The sequence below is a fragment of the Peromyscus eremicus genome, chromosome 4 (assembly GCF_949786415.1).
Source record: "Peromyscus eremicus chromosome 4, PerEre_H2_v1, whole genome shotgun sequence".
In the NCBI taxonomy this organism is placed as follows: Eukaryota; Metazoa; Chordata; class Mammalia; order Rodentia; family Cricetidae; genus Peromyscus; species Peromyscus eremicus.
In genome coordinates, this window is record NC_081419.1 from 22,379,535 (window position 1) to 22,400,014 (window position 20,480).

Consider the following 20,480-nt stretch of genomic DNA (forward strand, 5'->3'; position numbering starts at 1 on the left):
CTTTGACGAAATCCAACACACCTTCATGATAAAAAGTCTTAGAGAGACTAAGGATGCAAGACACATTGTAAACATATTAAAGGTAGTTTATAGCAAGTCTATAGCCAGCATTAAATTAAATGGAGAGAAACTCAAAGCCATTCCACTACAATCAGGAAAAAGACAAGGCTGTCCACCCTCTTCATAGCTATTCAGTATAGTACTTAAAGTCTTAGAACAATAAAACAACTAAAGGAGATCAAGAGGATACAATTTGGAAGGGAAAAATTCAGTTTCTTTATTTGCAGGTGATATGATAATATACATAAGTGACCCCAAGAATTCCACCACAGAACTCTAACAGCTGATAAACAATTTCCAAGTAGCTGGACACAAAATTAACTCACAAAAATCAGTAACCCTCCTATGTACAAATGACAGACGGATTAAGAAAGAAATCAAGGAAACAACAGTTTTCACAATAGCCTCAAATAATGTGAAACATCTTGGTTAGGGTTACTAACTCTAGTCAAGCAAGTGAAAGGCTTTTATTTATTTATTTATTTATTTTGGTTTTGCGAGACAGGGTTTCTCTGTGTAGCTTTGCGCCTTTCCTGGAACTCACTTGGTAGCCCAGGCTGGCCTCACACTCACAGAGATCTGCCGGCCTCTGCCTCCCAAGTGCTGGGATTAAAGGCGTGCACCACCACCGCCCGGCTAAGTGAAAGAATTTTATGATAAGAACTTAAAATCTTTGAAGAAAGAAATTGAGGAAGATATCAGAAGATGGAAAGATCTTCCATGCTCATGGATTGGTAAACTAGCCATCTTATCAAAACAAATGCAAACTACAAGTTCAGTGAAATATCCATCAAAATTCCAGTAGAATTTTTTACAGATTTTCAAAGGATAAATTTCAACTTCATGTGAAAACACCAACAACCCAGGATAGCTGTGAAATCCTAAATAGTAAAAGGACTTTTGGAGGAATCACAACCCTTGATTTCAAGTTGTACTATAAATCTAGAGTAATTAAAAAAAAAGTATGGTATGGTGAAAAAAAGACAGTCATATTGATCAATGGAATTGAATTGATGACCTAGACGTAAATCCACACACCTATGAACACCTGATTTTTTTATAAAGAAGCCAGGGTCACACATTGGAAAATGACAGCATCTTGAACAAATGGTTGGGCGAATTGGATGGCTACATTTAGAAGAATGAAAATATGTCCATGTTTAGAACCCTGAACAAAATTCAAGTCCAAATGAAAACTGATACCCTGAACCTGATAGAAGAGAAAGTAGGGAATAGCTTTTGAATTCATTGGCACAGGGTAAAACTTCAGGGTAGTACACAAGTATTATAGGCACTAAGGTTAACAATTAATAAAAGGGACTTCAGGAAGCCAAAAATTTCTGTAAGGCATAAGACACCATCATTTGGACAAAGAAGTAGCCTACAGGATGGGAGAAGATTTTTACCAACTCCACATCCAATAGAAGACTAATATCCAAAATATATAGAGAATTCAAGAAACTAGATAATAAAAAACCAAATAATCCAATTTTAAAATGGGGTACATATCCAAGCTGAGAAATATCAATAATGGAAACTTAAATGGCTCAGGAACACTCAAAGAAATGTTTAATATCCTGAGTAATATCAGGGAAATGCAAATAAAAACTACTTTGAAATTCCATTTTACCATTTTCAAATGGCTAAGATCAATAACACAAGTGACAGCTCATGCTGGTGAGGATGTGAAATAAGAGAACACTCACATATTGCTGGTAGGGCTTCAGTCTTGTTCAGGGACTATGGAAATCAATATGGCGATTCCTCAGGAAGCTGGAAATCAATCTACCTCAAGATCCAACCATGCCACTATTGGACATATACCCAAAAGACACTTCATCCTACCACAAAGACACTTACTCAGTCATGTTCATTACTTTTCTCTTCATAATAGAAGAAGCTGGAAACAACCTAGATATCCCTCAACAGAAGAATTGATAACAAAAATGTAATATATTTACACAATTGAGAGTTACTTAGCTTAGAACAAAATGGCATAATGAAATTTGCAGGCAAGTGGATTGTACTAGAAAAATTCTTCCCGAGTGTGGTTACCTAGACCTAGAAAGATAAATCTGGTATGTATTCACCTATATGTGGATATTAGGCATTAAATAAATGACAATCAACCTACAATCCATAGACCCAGAAAGGTTAGGTATAGAGGAAGTGATTGGGGTGTGTGGCACATGGATCTCTCTGGGTGGGAGAAATAGAATAGATATTAGAGGTGAGTTGGGGACAGGTGGGTATAGAAATGGAAGGACCAGATAGGGAGTGGGAGAGGAGATAGGGTTGAGGAAGGCAATGTGGAGAGAGGCAGATGCTTATGGGAGACATTCCAGGAATGATATAGAAATCCAGTGAAGTCAAAACTTCATAAATATATGAAGATGATCCTCATGAGGTCTCCTAATAATAAAGGATGTTTTCTTAGTCATTGATGGGAGAGGGCCCAGTCCATCTTGGGAGAGGGCCCAGCCCATCTTGGGAGGTGCCATCCCGAGGCTGTTGGTGCTGGGTTCTATAAGAAAGTCTAAGAAGCCAGTTGAGTTTAACAATAATGAGCAAGCCAGTAAGCAGAACCCCTCCACAGAGTCTGTATCTGCTCCTGCCTCTAGGTCCCTGCTCTGTTTGAGTTCCTGCCTTGGCTTTCTTCAATTATGGACTGCAATATTGACGTGTAAGCCAAACAAACCCTTTCCTTTATAATTTGCATTTGGTCATGGTATTTCATTGCAGCAATAGAAACCATAAGACAGCCAAATAAACAAAATTGAGGAATTTTTCTCAGTGAGTGCCTTGCAAGAAATAGTAAAATAAATTATTTTAAATAATAAAATAAAATTAAATATGTCAAAAATGAATTTGTATTTTTTTAAAAGAAGAGTGTTTTTGGATACAGTAAGTGAAGCAAAATAACATATTTTTCATTATTTGATGTTCATTTATATAACTGACAGTATTCAAACAACAGAAATGTGCAACAGATAACCATTTTAAAATATGATATATAGTCTAAAAGAAGATGGAAAATAGAATCAAATATGACATTAAAGCCAAAGAAAGTGGAGAAAGAGTGAGGCATAATAAAAAAAAAAAGGAAAAAGAAACAGTAACAGCAAATGGGAGAAAAGTTGCCATAACAAAGCATTCCTCACTCAAAGCACTCCTCACTCAAGGCACTCCTCACTCAAAGCATTCCTCACTCAAAGCATGTAAAGCAGGATTTTTTGTATTTTTAGTCCTAGCAGTCAAAATTCAAAATGACCAAATATGCAGAAATAGAAGACTGGGCAATAAATTGTTGAAGAATCATGAAAAGATACTATTTAGTAGTTATGTAAGTAAAGCACTAAATTGTGCAAGTCCAATCACAAACATTCCTCCATCAAAAAGGCACCAGAAACTTCTTATACTAGGGTTAATTTATATGAAAGTTTAAAGCTCTTAATACTGACTTGTACTGTGTAAAATCTGTAAGTTCTGTCCATCGGCAATTGTCTAGAAAGCAATATATTATTTCTGTGAAATACCACTGTATCTTGATAGGAGAGCACCCATATTTTAATATTTATAGAACAGAATTTAAGGTCTGTGAAAGCACAACAAGACAGACATCAACTTCTCTTACAGATTGTACAAATTTCATGGATGTTATTGGCTCACTGGGTCATGAGATTGACCTATTTATTTCAGGAGATTCTTAATAAAGTAATAAAACCAAATACTAAATAAAAATTACTAGTCTTTTTCTTTTTATAGCTTTTTCTTGTGTTGTTTATTTTGTGTTTATTTGAGATATTCTACTGACAATTTTTTTAACTTTACTCAAAATGAATTCAATACTTTGAAGCAAACATGATGTTTTTATACCATAACACTCTGTTCACCAGTGCTCATATATTTAAATTACTTTTGGAGGTACACATAGCATTAATAATATCAAATTCAGAAAACTAGGCAGAAATAAGGGGGGATTTTTGAAAAGAATTCTAGACACTAACATCAGAAGGACAGAACTGGTCCCAACAACAGGCATGCCATTTTAAAAAAGATAAACCGTGCTGCTTTGGTGCTAAATTCAGGACATTGGTTAACAAGCTTAGCACATTTACTATCATATAAATGAAGCTAAGGTATAATTTGAAATTCCTGTGGCATTGTGACCCGATTAGATGATAAGTATAAGACTTTTGTTAAAGAATTTCAGAGCAAGTGGACAGCAAACAAAAACTACTAATTTATTCTAATATCTCTCCATGTTGGCAATAGCTTAATAACAATGATTGTCAGGTCAGATCATATTCACTTTTCATGTTCTGAAGAATGTAAAATGTAATCCTTAAATTAATTAAGGAGATTAAATCAGATCAAAGTTAAAATGAAATTCTGACTGTGCAAATCTGTGGTACTTATGAGTCAGTTTCTCTGAGCATTGCTTGGCTGGGGTAGAAGTCAGCCATGTAAGCGTCATTCAGATTGTGTCTCCATGGTGATACTATCATCAAAGACCTGAGAAGAAAGCAAATTTGATATGTCTTATGTTTGCCCTGTTTTCACCATTGTAAAATCATTGTTCCCCTTTAGCAAATTTGAAGGAGAATGATGAAATAATTGTATGTTATTATTGTGAAATAACAAATGCAGGTCACTACTTTGTAGAAAAGGATTTAGATACCAGTGAATTTCATATCATAGTGATGGGTCATGCAAAAAATTCTATATTCTGAAATAAAACATCTAATGGAAGATGGAAGCAGGGTCACAGGGATAGACTAGCTCACTGGTCAGCTGAACTTGAGTATATTTACATGAACTAGGAGCTAAGTTTTCCTCAATAAAAAAAAAAGCATCAAATTTTCTTCCATAAAAAGAAGAGGAGCCCTGTGGTGATGGTGCATGCCTTAATCCCAGCACTCTGCAGGCAGAGACAGGTGGATCTCTGTGAGTTTGAGGCAAGCCTGATCTATAAATTGAGTTCCACAGAGAAACCCTGTCTCAAAAAACCAAATGAAAGAAAAAGAAAAAAAAAAGGACACAGAGACCATAATAAACTATTGCATAATATGAAAACAACATCCCATTTAATTTTCAACCAGGTAGTTAGCTTTAAAAACACATTAAATAGTCTCAAAATGTCTAAAAATTATTTGCAATTTCCTGTCACCAGTTATTCAAATAAAAACTGACTATAGCTTAGCAGTCTCTGGAAAAATAATGATTTCACATAACTGTTAAACTCCACGGGGCCCCCTTTAATGTTTCACAGCTCTTCCATGGAAAAATACACAGATTAACATAGTTACATGTGAGTCTTCATCCAAGTCCCAATGATTCTGCCCTTATATGTATTTATTGTTATGATACTGCCACTCATCCAAAATAAAAGACAAAAGTCAGAGGTGTCACAGTTAGGGCATGAGTTGGTTTTTTCTTCCTGCTTTCCTCATCTTCAAAGCTGCCCACACTTCCAGTCCTCTTGGAGACTACAATCCAATCAGCATTGGAAACCCCGAGTCCAGCCAACCAGACCAATGGGACTGAACATCTGTAGCCCTTGCATTTGGCTGCCTATAAGTACATGAGGCTTATGAATTACACACTTCCCCCCTATAGAATGCAAATTTCTACAAGTATCAGACAGATAATGGGGATTCAAAGGGAAATTTCTGAAGATGCCAACAACAATAATGAATTAAGAAGATACTAATTAAGCCTTGGATAAATCAGATGCTGGAATGCAATTATCCTCACCCCATATTTACCTTACCTATTTGGTCATATATTTGAAATAAATGAAGTCAAATAACTATACTTTGAAGCAAAAATATTTTCAGACATGATTCCTGTCTCTCCGAAACATATCCCTAATGTCTGCACACATAGACTGTCTCAGTGTCCTAGCTGATATAAAAGTAGAAGGCTATGACCGTAAATTCAGCTCAGTAGAAGCTAGCCCTGATTTCTCACAACATTGTTTTTAATTGCTAAGTGTATTATTAATTCTTGGGATAATGTGCTATTTTCTGAGGTGAAACATTCATGTCTTTCATCTTCACTTTCTCTTCATCCCTTAGAAGAAGGAGAATAAATGTAAGTATTAATGACAGGCATTGAGATGCATGAGAGATGCAATTAATGTTCAGTTTGAGTTACTGTAAAACTACTAAATTGTCAATTACTGTCCCTTTCTTCAAAGTAAGACAATTTAAGGCATTTCTGTTTAAGAAATAAAATACAAGGCTGGGTCATATCTCAATAGCACAGCATTTGTCTTGTATGTACAAAGTTTGCTTTGATCTACATCAGAAAAAGAAAAAAAATAAAATTAACAAAAATACATTTTTGGAGTTAGCATTTTCTAAAGAGTCATTGAAAGCAAGGCAGACATATCTAGGAAAGCAATAGTATTAATGATCTCTGATTGAAGAAGCAAGAAGGCCAGGGAAGAGAAAGACAGCCCCAACAGAAACAATAACAGCAAAAAATGAGCACTTCATGAAAATGGGAAGTGGTCTTATATATAAGGAATCTTGGCATACAATTTAAATACTGCTCGCATGTTTCTAAAATTAATTTTCTTAATAAATCATATTACTTCACTACCTAACAAGGATCTCTTTATTTGTAGCAACTTAGAATAGAAACATTGTGTTCTTATAGAATTAGATTAAATTTATTTTGTTTGTATGAGTGTAAATTTATTTCACTTTGTATGAGTGTAAATTTTCCAATAATTTACTGGAAAAATATCTAAATTACAATTTAGTGGGAAAGGTTCTCTAATTTGAAGAGGTTTAAGAAATGTCTTTTGAGCCAGGCTTGACTTGCTGCCATGATGCAGTGGACACTGCAGAAGGATTACCCTCCTGGGAATGATTATGACCAATACAAAGGACTCTCTGCTGGTGCTCTCCTTCTCAAACACTGCTAATATAATCTTTGGAAACTTTTATACCCTTTTTAGTTTGTTCCTAATATTACAATACAAATCAATGAAACAAATTCATTTTTTAAGTTTCCTTGGAGTTTTTATTTTAATTAGTTGATTAATTAACTTTAGATATAATTATGGGTGTGCTAATAGAGATCAAACCAAGAGCCACACAGTAGGTAAATACCTTACCACTGAACTATATCCTCAGTCCTGTGTGGAATTCAATTTATTTTTAAATAACAAGATAAAATAAGATAAAATGTAACACATCAGATTATGATAAAACAAACAGAAAGAAAATTGCTTAAGGAAATATATAAGAATCAGAGACCCAATCTATGGCATATTCAGGAACCCCATAAAAACAATAAGCAAGAGGCCATAATATATACACAAAAGACCTGTAGAAAAAATATACAAATAAATCAAAATTAAAGAATAATAAGATAATTAAAAAAGAAAAAGAAAATCCATGACATGACATAATGACACAAGGAACTTCCAAAGATACCACAGATTTTGTTTTTTATTGGCCACCTACTTCTGGGGAAAGCAGCCTACTCTTAAGAGTACTTTGCTTTTCTAGTGAAATTCCCTTGGAGAAAACTAAATTTTCATTTGAAAGATGTTATCAACTGCAGACACCTTCTGGGTTAGGGATGGAAGCTTGTGCCCATTTCTCCTTTCAATTATGGGACCCTGTCTGGTACAGATCTATGCGGGCACCCTGGTTGCTGTCTCTGTCTCCATGAGTTCATATTTGCTTTAATTATTTTGTTTTCTTGGTGCCCTCTGTACCCAATGCATTTTACACTCTTTCTGCCTCTTCTTCAGAGGAGTTCCCTGAGATCTGAGGAGAGGGATCTGATGGAGGCTTCCCTTTTAGGGATGAGAGTTTCAGGATCTCCTTTCTCTACATAATGCTTGGTTGTGGGTCTCTGTATTTGTTCTCATCAGCTACAGAAGGAAGCTTCTCTTATGATGACTGAGCAAGGCACTAATATATAAGTATAGCAGAATGTCATTAGGAATCACTTTATTGCTACGTTTTTATTATTTAGAGAAGAGGTATTTGGTTTTACTCTAGGTCCTTGGACAATCTTGTCTAAGGTTCTCAGTCATCTAAGCAGTGTTGGGTACAGTTTCCTTCTAGTAGAGGAGGCCTTAAGTCAAATCAGATACTGGTTGGTTACTTGACAAGCTGTGCCCCACCATTGCCCTAGCATATCTTGCAGGTAGGACATTAGTAAGTCAAAGGTTTTGTGGTTGTGTTAATTGTTTCATTTCTCCTTAGTATTGTGGAGAGTATCTTTCTGTACCAAAGACTCCTGCACATAGGGGTTGAGGTTCTATGTATGTTGACTCCTCCATGGTCAGTGAGTTGTGTAGGTGATATCTTCACCAATGTGGCCTTGCCATAAGTTTGTGGAGAGCAACCTGTAGTCTTGGCAACATCCTGGGTTGTTTGGAGATTCTTTTTTTTATTTTTATAATTTTTTATTTAAAAAAAAGCTTTTCTTTCCTTTTACATACCAACCTGTCCCCCTCCCTCTTCTTTTCTCGCTCCCCCTATCTACTCCCATCCTTTCCTCATAGAGAGTAAGGCCTCCCATAGGTAGTCAACACAGGCTGTTATACCATGTTGGGGCTAGACCTAGACCCTCCCTCCTGCATCAAGGCCAAGTAAGGCATTATATCAAGGGAATTGGGTCTAAAATCCAAGTTTGTGTACTTGGGATAAGTCATGGTCCCATTGCCAGGGGACCAACAAACACATCCACATCAAGCCACACAATTTTCAGCCACATTCGGAGGGCCTACTTCCATCCCAGGCAGGTTCCCCAACTGTCGATCTAGAGGCTTTGGGCTCCCATTAGCTTGGGTCAGCAATTTCTGTGGGTTTTCTCATCATGATTCTGACTGCCCCCCCCCCCCCGCTCTTATAATCTTATAATCCTTCCTCCCTCTCTTCAACTAAACTCCAGGATCTTGGTTGGTCAAGTGCTTGGCTATGGGTCTCTGCTTCTGCTTCCATCAGTTACTGGATGTAGGTCCTATAACGACAATTAGGGTAGATACCAATCTGAGTGGAGGGAAAGCTTAGTTCAAGAACCCTCTCCACCATTGCTATGAGTCTTAAATGGGGACAATCTATGACTTCCCAGGGTTTTCCCTAGCTGCAAATTTCTCCCAATCCCCTTAATGGTACTCTCTGTCAAGGTATCTCTTTAATTGCTCTCCCTCCCTGTCTTGGCTCCATGTTCCCACCTCCCATCCCCTCCTATACCCTCCCCTCTATTCCCCTATTCTCAGTTTGCCCACGAGATCTTAACCCTTTTTCCTTCCTGAGGCAATCTATATCTGTCTCTCTTAGTGTCCTCTTTACCTAGCCTCTCTGGGGTTGTGGATTGTAGGCTGGTTATCAATTGCTTTGCTTCCAACATTCACTTATGAGTGAGTACATACCATGTTTGTCTTTCTGGGTCAGGGTTACCTCGTTCAGGATGATTTTTTTCTAGTTCCATCCACTTGCCTACAAATTTCATAATGACATTTATTTTTACTGCTGCATAATACTCCATTGTGCAAATGTACTACATTTTTTTTATCCATTCTTCTGTGGAAGCACATCTAGGTTGTTTCCAGGTTCTGGCTGTTATGAATAATGCTGCTATGAACATAGTTGAGTAAATGTCCTCTTGGCATGGTTGGGAAACTTTTGGGTATACGCCCAGAAGTGGTATTGCTAGGTCTTGAGGAAGGTGGATTCCCACTTTTCTGAGATACTGCCACACTGATTTCCAGAGTAGCCGTACAAGATTGTATTCCCACCAGCAGTGGAGGAGTGTTCCCCTTTCTCCACATCTTCTCCAACATAAGCTGTCTTCTGTATTTTTTAGCTTAGCCATTCTGACAGGCATAAGATGGTATCTCAGAGTCATTTTGATTTGTGTTTCTCTGATTGTTAAGGATGTTGAATAGTTCCTTAAATGTCTTTCAGCCATTTGAGATTTGTCTATTGAGAATTCTCTGTTTAGCTCTGTAGCCCATTTTTTAATTGTATTATTTGATATGTTGCGATTTAGTTTCTTGAGTTCTATACATATTTTAGAGATCAGCCCTCTATCTGATGTGGGGTTGATAAATATCTTTTACCATTCTGTAAGCTGCCTTTTTATCTTATTGACAATGTCCTTTGCCTTACAGAAGTTTCTCAGTGTCAAGAGGTCCCGTTTATTAATTGTTGCTCTCAGTGTCTATGCTACTGGTGTCATATTTAAGAAGTGGTCTCCTGTGTCAATGCATTCAAGGCTATTTCCCACTTTCTCTTCTATGATATTCAGTGTAACTGGATTTATGTTGAGGTCTTTGATCCATTTGGACTTGAGTTTTGTTCATGGTGATATGGATCTATTTGCATTCTTCTACATGTAGATATTCAGTTATGCCAGTACCATGTGTTGAAGATGCTTTCTTTTTTCCATTGGATAAATTTGACTTCTTTGTCAAAAATTAGGTGTTCATAGGTGTGTGGTTTAACATTAGTGTCTTCAATTTGATTCTATTGATCAATGTGTCTGTTTTTATGCCAATACCAAGCTGTTTTTATTATTATAGCTCTACAGTAGAGCTTGAAGTCAGGGATGGTGATGCCTCTGGAAGTTTCTTCATTGTAAAAGATTGTTTTGGCTACCCTGGGTTTTTTTGTTTTTCCATATGATGTTGAGTATTGTTCTTTCAAGGTCTATGAAGAACTGCATCAGGATTTTGATTGGGATTGCACTGAATCTGTAGATTGCTTTCAGTAGGATTGCCATTTTTAATATGTTGATCCCATCTGTCCATGAATATGGGAGATCTTTCCATTTTCTGATATCTTATTCAGTTTCTTTCTTCAGAGATTTTAAGTTCTTGTCATGCAGGTCTTTCACTTGTTTGGTTAGAGTTACCCCAAGATATTTTATATTATTTGTGGCTATTGAAAAGGATGATGTTTCTCTAATTTCTTTCTCAGCCTATTTATCATTTGTATGTTGGAGGGGTACTTTTTTTTTTTTTTAGTTAATCTTGTATCCTACCACATTACTGAAAGTGTGTATCAGCTGTAGGAGTTCCGTGGTGGAATATTTGGGGTCACTTATATAGACTATCATATCATCTGCAAATAGTGAAAGTTTGACTTCTTCCTTCCCAATTTGTATCCCCTTAATCTCCTTTTGTTATCTTATTGCTTTAGCTAGAACTTCAAGTACTATATTGAATAGTTATGGAGAGAGTGGGCAACCTTGCTTTAGGTCCCTCTATGCAATATTTCCCCTTTTGTGGCATCCTTTGCTCAGCATTTTACTTTCTCATATTACCCACATTGACATAAATGGCAGGATCTGATACTGTTTGTGATGCTTTAATAGGCAGTTAGAACCTAACTCAATAGCCCCCGCTGCCTCACTCCAAATGGTCAGTTTCAGAAAAGGAAGACAATGATGTTATAAAACATAGTGGTCTGTCCTCTTAACTATTCAAATAAGAGGCCACACAAATGGCCCAAGAGATAAGGTCAGATAAAATTTCTTTCTTTTTTTTTTGTTTTTGTTTTTGTTTTTCAAGACAGGGTTTCTCTGTGTAGCTTTGCGCCTTTCCTGGGACTCACTTGGTAGCCTAGGCTGGCCTCGAACTCACAGAGATCCGCCTGCCTCTGCCTCCCGAGTGCTGGGATTAAAGGCGTGCGCCACCACCGCCCGGCCAGATAAAATTTCTTAATTGCTGTAAAAATGGACCCCATTCACTGTAATGCAAGGGACTCTCTCAGAATTCACCTGCTGTGTGTCTGCCTAAAGTGCCTATTATTCATTAAAACTTTCATATCAATCTGGCCAGGCAAATATTTTACCCTACTCCTCTGGCTCTCATCTCAACATGACAACTTTAATAATGGGCAGGTCCTCAGACCTTACATAAGGAATTTCTAGTTTGGCTTTGAGATCCTGCCGGATGTCTGTCAGGAGAAGTGTAATGACTCACCTCAGGCAGGTCACGTCTACTGATGACCAGCTCTAGTTTGTGGGTTATCATGTTAGAACACGTGTCCCTCCAAATCCATGTTGGATTTTCATTTCTAAAGCAATGATAATATTGAGAGTTGGGGCCTTTGGAAGTACCAACCCAGGAGGTTCACCATCATGACAGAATGTGTCACCTATAGAACAGGGCCTGAAAGAGAGTACAGTCCTTCCCAGGATCATGTGAGAACATATAACAAACTTCCATGTTAGAACAAGAAAGCAGCCCTCATATATCCCAAAATGCACCTCATGCATCCCAAATATCATAATCTTAACATATCTACCCAATAAAACACAGAGCTTTAGGGGCCCATGTTTTCACTGTTAACATTTCTGTTGTTACTACTGCTAAAGTGGAACCAGTCCTTCCTAGGGTTTGCTTGTGCAATGTCCCATGTAGACATTTTTGTGTTTGAACTCGTGCTCTCCAGCAGGTAATGCTGTCTTGGGAAGTTGTGGTCTAGCTTTAGCAGGTGGGGTCTAGCTCCAGGAAGCAGTTTGTTAGCCTGGTATTGGAGGTGGAGTGACCACCAGTACAGTGTAAGCAGCCACATGATAACACCAACTACTCTTGCCACCATGATTTCCCTGTTCTCACAGAATGTGAGCCCAAACAAACCTTCCTTATGTTACTTTCTGTGGGGCACTTGGTAGCAGTGACTGCAGAGTAGCTAACACAGTCCTTTGACAGGAGTGTGCCCATCCCTCATTGGTCCATGTCTTGCTCTGACCTCACAAGGAGCCACTGTGAGGAATGACTGACACCTGTGCATATAACACACTGCCTAGGCCTGGGTTTTGTCCTTCTAGTACAGAGAGCTATTGGGTAGTGATCTGTGGGACTTGGATGTTGGCGAAAGTTTTGGACCTGGATATCGGTAAAGTTTTGGACTTGGATGCTAGTGAGTTGCTGTACTTGACAGAGTGAGTTTTTCTCTCACTTTGCTGGTTATGCTTTGGGGGTATTGGTTTTCATTTTATTTTTTGTAATTTATGTTTCTGGTTTTAGATGTTAATTTTTACATATTTCAAATTTTCTTTGTTAACTATCCTCCATTTGTCTTTTTTGTTGTCTCTTTTTACTTTTTAAAGTTTTTGTTAGTAAATATTAAGCATAAAAATTTAAAAAAATTCACTGTAACATTTCTCTATATGCACATAATGTTTGATAATATTCACCTACTTTATATACTTACCCCCTCCTCTTTCCCCTTCACATCCCTAATATTCTCTTTTACTATCAGGTCCGCTCCCCAACCTGACATCCAAGATTTGAAAAAAATGTCTTTGTGGGACTGGCCTGTTATACACAACATCATGATTTTTAGGTCCAAGCGTTTTCCCTGAAAAATGACAATTTCACTCTTTTCAGCTGAGTATATGATTCTTGCCCTTCTGTTTCTGCACAACATTGCTAATCAGTTGGCATATGTTGCAGCCCTTACATGACTGGGTGAACCCATCTTCATCATCAAGTATGGTCCTTTTAAGTGCTGTTGAAGTTTGTGTGAAGTATTAAATACTCTAGGGATTGTTGCATCTGTGTTCACCAAGGACGGTAATTATACCTTTCTCTTGTTACTGTATCCACCTGGTTTTGGTACCTGAGTAATACAGGCTCCTAGGATGAGTCTAGAAGCATCCTTCCCCTTTTAATTTCATGCAGTCATCTGAGAAGCATTGGTATCTTGGTGATATTTTATGTATGCTCTAACAAAGCTTTCCTGGAGATCATTAAGACAAAGAAGGCAGCCACTAGAGAGACTTCTTACCTCTAGCCATCCTCAGAATGAAAGTGTACAAGAGTCTGTCTCCAGGAATTCTCAGACTGAATACAATGAGCTACTGTCTCCTCCCACCTTATATTCCTTTCTCTGCCCAGCCATATCCCTTCCTGTCTCTACATTCCTAGTGCTGGGAATAAAGGTGTGAGCCGTCACCAACTGGCTCTGTTTTTCTTTTAGACTGGATTAATCTCATGTAGCCCAGGGTGGCCTTTAACTCCCAGAGATCCATCTGCCTCTGCCTCTCAAGTGCTGGGATTAAAAGTGTGAGCCATCAACACCTGGCCTCTATGGCTAGCTAGTGGCTTAGCTCCACACTCTGATCTTCAAGCAAGCTTTATTTTTTAGATCACAAACAAAACATCACGACAGGTGTGAATTCTTCTTTAAAGGTCTGATAGAAATCACCAATGAGTTTGTCTGGTCCTGGACTTTTTGTTTGTCAAGTGATTATTTTAAATTGCTATTTTGATTTTTTTAAAGGGTTTTTCTGAAAATTTTGTACAGTATATTTTGGTCATGTTTATCCCTTCCTCCAGTTCCTCCCAGATCTCCTATACTCCCTTTCCCACCACCCATGTTTGACTTTTTGTTTTGTTTTCGGGCATCGAGTACAGTTTCTGTTGTCCTTATACTCTTGGATATATGGCCTTCCAGTGAAGCATGGTCATCCCACCTACCATGAGCCACACCCTTAAAATGTGTTCTCCCTCTCCTGAAATCTATTAGTTGTCAATAGCTCATCAGGAATGTGACTTCTTGTCCAACCTCCCCTCTTTGTGCTGAGACTTTTGTCTGGAGTGAGCTTAAGCAGGTCACAAGGCTGTAAATTCAGATGGGCAACTGCCCTGCTTTGTCCAGAATACAGTTTGTATTGTCATCCACTGCCTCTGACTCTGACAGTCTTTCAGTTTAGGTGTTTTATATCTTCTCAGTTGAGTTTTAGTAGCTATTGTGTGTTTAGAAGTTTCTTCTAGATTTTTCCAATTCACTGGAACAATTTAGAAACATTCCCTAGTGATTGTCTAGATGTCTGGATTTCAGTTGTATCTCTGGTAATACCATGATATTTTGTTTCCATATTATTAACTTGCATCTTAAATTTTTCTATTAGTTTCTTATTTTGTCTCTAATATTGTTAAATTGTATCTTCAATTTTTCTATTAGCTATTTTGGTTAAGATCATATCAGTTATATTTATTCTTAAAATAATCAAGTCTTTGTTACATTGGTCCTTGTATTATTTTAATTTCCATTGCATCAATTTCTGCTCTGGACTTGAGCATTTCTTCTATTTCTCTTGGGGTTGGCTTGTTCTTGTTTTCTTATACCATGACATGCATCATTAGGTTATTTTGGACATCCATCTTTTTTTTAACTGCAGGAATTTATAGCTATAAATGTTTCTCCTAGACCCGCTTTTAATTAATTTTTATCTTGCATCACTAGTTGGTGTTGGTACGAGCATTTATATCAACAAAGATGAAGAAGTGGGAAATGGCTCAAGGCAACACCCTACAATACAACTCCTTTGATGAAGAGGCTTTAACAAAGCACTATGAAATCCTAAAGACCCTTGGCCGGGGAGCATTTGGAGAAGTAAAATTGGCTAGCCATCTACTCACCCAGACAAAGGTAGCAGTAAAAGTTCTTCCAAAAGGCACAAAGAACAGCTTCATCAAATCAGAAATTGAAATAATGAAATCTCTAGACCATCCCAATATCATTAAACTTCTGCACATAATCGACACCACAAATAACACTTACATGGTTATGGAACATGCCATAGGCGGAGAGCTGATGGCCAGGATTGTGGAGTTTGGCTACCTACAGGAGGAGGAGTCCCGTAAGGTATTTAAACAGATGGTATGTGCCCTCCAGTATTGTCACAGGAAAGGGATTGCTCACAGGGATCTAAAGCCTGAAAATATTTTAGTGGACGGCAAAGGAAATATAAAACTCAGTGATTTTGGGCTGGGCACCACACTTACCATGGGGCAGAAGCTAGCATATTTCTGTGGGACCCTTCCTTATTGCGCCCCAGAACTCTTTGAAGGTGGAGACTACAATGGCCGAGCAACCGACATCTGGAGTTTGGGGGTTGTACTCTACTTTATGTCGACAGGGTGCCTCCCTTTCAAGGGAGTTACTTTTGGGGTACTAAAGGACAAAATCTTGGCAGGAAAGTACTCTGTTGAATTCAAGCTGTCGCCAGAGCTTTGGGATGTTATTGCTAAGTTGTTAACTGTAAATCCTAGACAAAGACCAAGAATAGATGATGTTGTGGGCTTTCAATGGCTGAAGCATGGCAATGAAGGTTCTCCTAATCCCATTAGAGAGAACGATGAGGACAGCTACCCAGACCCCACTGTGATGGTCATCATGGGCGTCATGGGTTATAAGCAAGGAGAGATAATGGAAGCTTTACGGGAGAAGAAGTTTGATCAAGTGATGGCCACCTACTTGATTCTTAGGCAGCAGTTACCCTGGGAAGACATTATAAAAAATCTTCAGCCCAAGCAGTCTGCTGGAACCTTGAACCTTACAGGCCTTCCCACAATACCTAAAGTGACTATAAAGAGGGGATCTAGTGTCCCTATCCTTCCCACTTCTTCCATTTTGCCTACTCTACCTGAGAGTCCCGAGAATGACAAAAAGGGGAGAACGAGGTACAGTATGCCTCCCACCGTGAACTGCCCTGACAAGAAAACAGCCCCCATTTATAGAATCTGCCCCCAGTGGGTACATGAGGCTAATTTCATGAACAGCACCTGGGGGGATTCAGAGAGCACTATTAACACCTCCGATGAAATCTCCGATGAAATATGTACCAGAGTGTCTTCAGCACTGGAAACTTATTCCAGCGAGTTATCCCTGAATGTGTCCAAAGCTGACCCTAACAAATCAAAGAGCAAGGCGTCCTCACAGGATGTTTTATCTCATCACACCCCAATAAAGGAAGTTCAGTGCAAAGACGTCAACACAGCAGGTGAAATTATTGGCTCATCTCTCCCACAAACCTCACCTCAGGAGGACCTCAGAGGACAGCCCCACAGTGTGGCTACAGCAGGTTCAAAGAACAACATGACCTCACAAGATAGATCACCCGCATTCTCCAGCAAAGAGGCCCAGGATGAGGGTCTCATTGTACGAGAAAAAGACCTCAGCCCATCCTCCCCAGAAATACCTCAGGGACACCTCAGTGGCCGGAGACAGACTGCACCCAGAGCCCCCTTTAGAAAGCGGGCTTGGAAGAGCCTACAGAGCAGGATTATAAAAGGCCTGAGAAGTTTATGCTGCTGCATACCAACAGAAAAGAGGGAGCGCCTAGGCTGCAACAAAATCCTGCCTGTGACCTTAGAGGACCATGGAGGGAGCCAAGGTAACAGGTAGGTGGAGAGGCTCCAATGCACTTTTGTATCTAGGCCTCTTTTTTTTTTTTTTTTTTTTTAATGATCTTTTCTTTAAAGAAAAAATATTTATTTACTATATGTGTGTGGAAGTTAACTTGCAGGAGTCAGTTCTGTCTTTACACCATGTGGGTCCTAGGGAATGAATTAAGGTCCCCAGGCTTGGGGTCAAGTGCCTTTACTCACTAAGCTGTTTCCTGGACTAAATGATATGCTTTTAAATAAACAGATTATAGGAATAGGTGATACTATATTATCACACCAGAAAGCAAAGCCCACAGTATCCTTCCTGAGAAACTTGACCTAGATGTAGATAGACAGCAGAGGATAGTGGCCCGAGGCTGGGCATGGATGAGGAGAAGGGTTGGTGAAGAGAGCAATGGGGCAGGCACTCAGGAGGAATCAGACTGAGGGCCCAGCACTGCGCAGGGCCAGCACAGCCAAGCAGAAGACCTGCATATTCTCCTAAGAGGCCCCTTTCTTGTGTCTGTTTCAAGTGCTGTTGGAGGCACTGTGCTCCCCGGAAGCTGAAACCAGAGAGTGAAGAGCAGCATGCTGAGGATGCACAGGGCCGCTGGAGAGAGCCAGGTAGGAAGTTCAGATGGCTGTGTACCATGGGAAGCTGTGTTCATATCACAGGCTGAAACTAGGAGCAAAGTGTTCCTGTGTCTGCAGATGATGACTGGGGAGGAAGGGGCATGGCACACCCTTCTCACCTCACCTGGACCCTGAGGACTGAGAAAGGATTCTGGGAGGCAGGTCTGACAGACTCATGATCCTCCTGACTCTCCCTTGTAGGTAGGTTCATGATGGCTGGTGGTGCCACAATTGTGCCAATAAAGTGAAACACTCTGTGGGACCAGAAGTCCTTTAAACAAGGATCCACAGAGTGCTGTGATCTCTAGGAAAACAGGCCTCAGAGGACCTTCCACACACAGTGAGATCTTCAGTCCAGCTACCTGTCGCCAGGTGTACCATGAGCCATTAGAAGAGACAGCGGTACTGGAAGCAGAGGAGGACCCCAGAGGGCCTGCCCAGTTTGTTATGTGTTCAAGATGAATATTGCTGACCAGGTTGGAGCCAGATACAGAGGAACGAGTTTGCAGGGAGTGTCCATCTTGTGCTCATTTGGGAAGGTAGAGTGTGTGAGAACAGGTGAGTCTATTAGTTATGGTGCGGCTCTCAGCACCATCCTGTACTACTAGACAGCTTACTTCCTGTCCCCACCAGATCCAGACACCTTCATAACTCACCCCAGCACTATTACTGCTGAACTGCTTGTTGCTTTGCAACCTGAGTCATATGGATGCACTCTTCTGTACTCTGTATCTGAACAGACAGACAGACAGACAGACAGACAGACAGACACATACACACACACACACACACACACACACACACACACACACACACACACATTTCTCCCAATGTACCTCGTGCACAGTTGACACTAGTGAAGTTTGCTTGAACTGGAGAGGACTCCCATTCAAGCAAGATAATTTCATATTTCATGTGATATCCCTCCTGGAAATGCCTCAAATTCCTCTAACTCAGCTTGTTCCTGTCTCCACCCTTAATGCAATCACTTACCACCCTGCTCTACTGCTTCGCAGGAGCCATGTGAAGCCAGCACATGCCACGGTGCACATTTTGCCCCAGGGCATCCAGTCGTGTGCAAGGTAAGGCCCACCAGCTGTGCTTTGAGTAGAAGCAAGGTGAAGTCTGGAGTGTTTGACAGTTGAATTCAGAGATGGAGCTGGTTCCAAGCATGATCATGGATAGAATCTGTTGATGGAAAAACAATGGCAATCCCCGGCCTGACAGTGAAGGTGTTCCTCTGGGTGGCTCATGGTCTCCTGCCATATTCCTACCTCCTAAGATAACTCAGAGACACTTAAAGGGATTTAAGGGTCAGATTCACACCCCTACTTAGGCCCACACTGTAGGACAACCAAAACCACACTTTAGTATAGCCCAAGATATTATTTTCAACACAAAGATCCCAGCTGTTTTAATCTGATATCCTGTAGGGACATTGCTGTTACTGAAGCTTTGTGTCCCCAGGCAGCAGGCTGGGAAAGACTGGTGCCTTTGCTGCTTGTGTGACCCTATGCTGGGGCTACCAAGGAGACTCCTGGGACTACACTCAGCAAGGGACATTTTCAACTGGATGGTGCTTAGAGCAGGAGATGCCACTCAAGCCCTAACACACTGGATGGAAGAGGGACACACAGGTGATGCTCCTCTGCTCAGGCCATGGGGAAGATGTGATTGGTTACAGGATGATGGACAACTGAACATTTGGTAATCTTACCCAAATGCCTTGTTTTCAGGTCTCCTTGACGGAAGAGGTTTCTTCTGATTGACAGAGAAGTTGGGCCAGAGACTTACAAGCAGATGGACTAAGAGGAACAAGGGAAAATGTCTACTGATCCAGGTAGCACCCAGGCCCTTGTACTAACTCCTTGTTTTGGTGGAACAGTGTCTGAGGCAACTCAGACACTTAACTCACTGAGGGCAATGCCTCTCTGTCCTGGCAGGAGCCATGTGAGGGTGAGGTGCTGCTCAAGTCCCCTCCATCTACTCTATGGAGTCAGCTGTTGTTACTGTTCCCTTGGTCACCTAGGCAGGGACACCACTTCTCCATCAGAAATACTGCTGGCTGCAAGGGACAGACATAGAGAACACTGACAGTAATTTGAGGGCTTTTTAGAGTGGGTCCCCTTTTAGAGAGTGACATCAACCAATACCTAGAGAACTGAACCATGAAGACAGTGCCTAAGAAAAAGTCCTAGATAGTGAGATCTGAGTAACTGATGACTTTATGCCTTGTGTATCCAGGTGAAGATCAGCCATCGAGGATATGCTCAGAGAGCTGGGCATAAGATTGCTCTGCAGAAGTGTTACCAAGAAAGACAGGCACCAGACAAAAAGATATACGGCACAAATATCTGAATAAAGAGACTGTTTTCTGGCTACAATAAATTCCTTAGTATATTTGAACCACATGCTCTGGTGTCCTGATTTATATCTATATAAACATTCTGATAGTGAATTGGTCATCATGTCTGTCTTCTGAATGCACCCTTTCTCCCTGTGGTGAGAGCAACCCTCATTCTCCATGATGTACTTTGGTCTTCATTCTGTGCATTAGATCTCTGCCCTCTTCCTCCTACATACTGCCTAGTCTGCATCCTGGAAACATCTCTCCATCCCGCTATTA

General features: G+C 39.8%; 1 protein-coding gene and 2 long non-coding RNA genes across 4 annotated transcripts in view; 2 read left to right on the plus strand and 1 right to left on the minus strand.

Moving 5' to 3' along the window:
- Positions 1-18,078, plus strand: part of LOC131909115 (sperm motility kinase X-like) — a 28,002-nt gene extending 9,924 nt beyond the window's left edge. The window contains exons 2-3 of the mRNA XM_059260421.1: positions 15,297-17,236; positions 17,755-18,078. Of these exons, the coding sequence (XP_059116404.1) occupies positions 15,330-17,236; positions 17,755-17,788 (1,941 nt within the window). The 5' untranslated portion in view covers positions 15,297-15,329 and the 3' untranslated portion in view covers positions 17,789-18,078. The remainder of the gene's footprint in view (positions 1-15,296; positions 17,237-17,754) is intronic.
- On the minus strand, positions 6,023-12,739 carry LOC131909116 (uncharacterized). 2 transcript variants are annotated; one of them, XR_009378773.1, is made up of 3 exons: positions 12,683-12,739; positions 12,023-12,116; positions 6,023-6,135 (listed from the first exon to the last, which is right to left on the minus strand). It is a non-coding gene; the product is annotated as an uncharacterized LOC131909116 (long non-coding RNA). The 2 variants fall into 2 exon arrangements; XR_009378772.1 differs by lacking the exon at positions 12,683-12,739 and having other exon boundaries at positions 12,023-12,294.
- A 1,525-nt stretch (positions 18,079-19,603) lies between the features above and the next one.
- Positions 19,604-20,260, plus strand: LOC131908049 (uncharacterized). The gene is made up of 2 exons (XR_009378526.1): positions 19,604-19,694; positions 20,099-20,260. It is a non-coding gene; the product is annotated as an uncharacterized LOC131908049 (long non-coding RNA).
- The last annotated feature ends 220 nt before the right edge of the window (positions 20,261-20,480 follow it).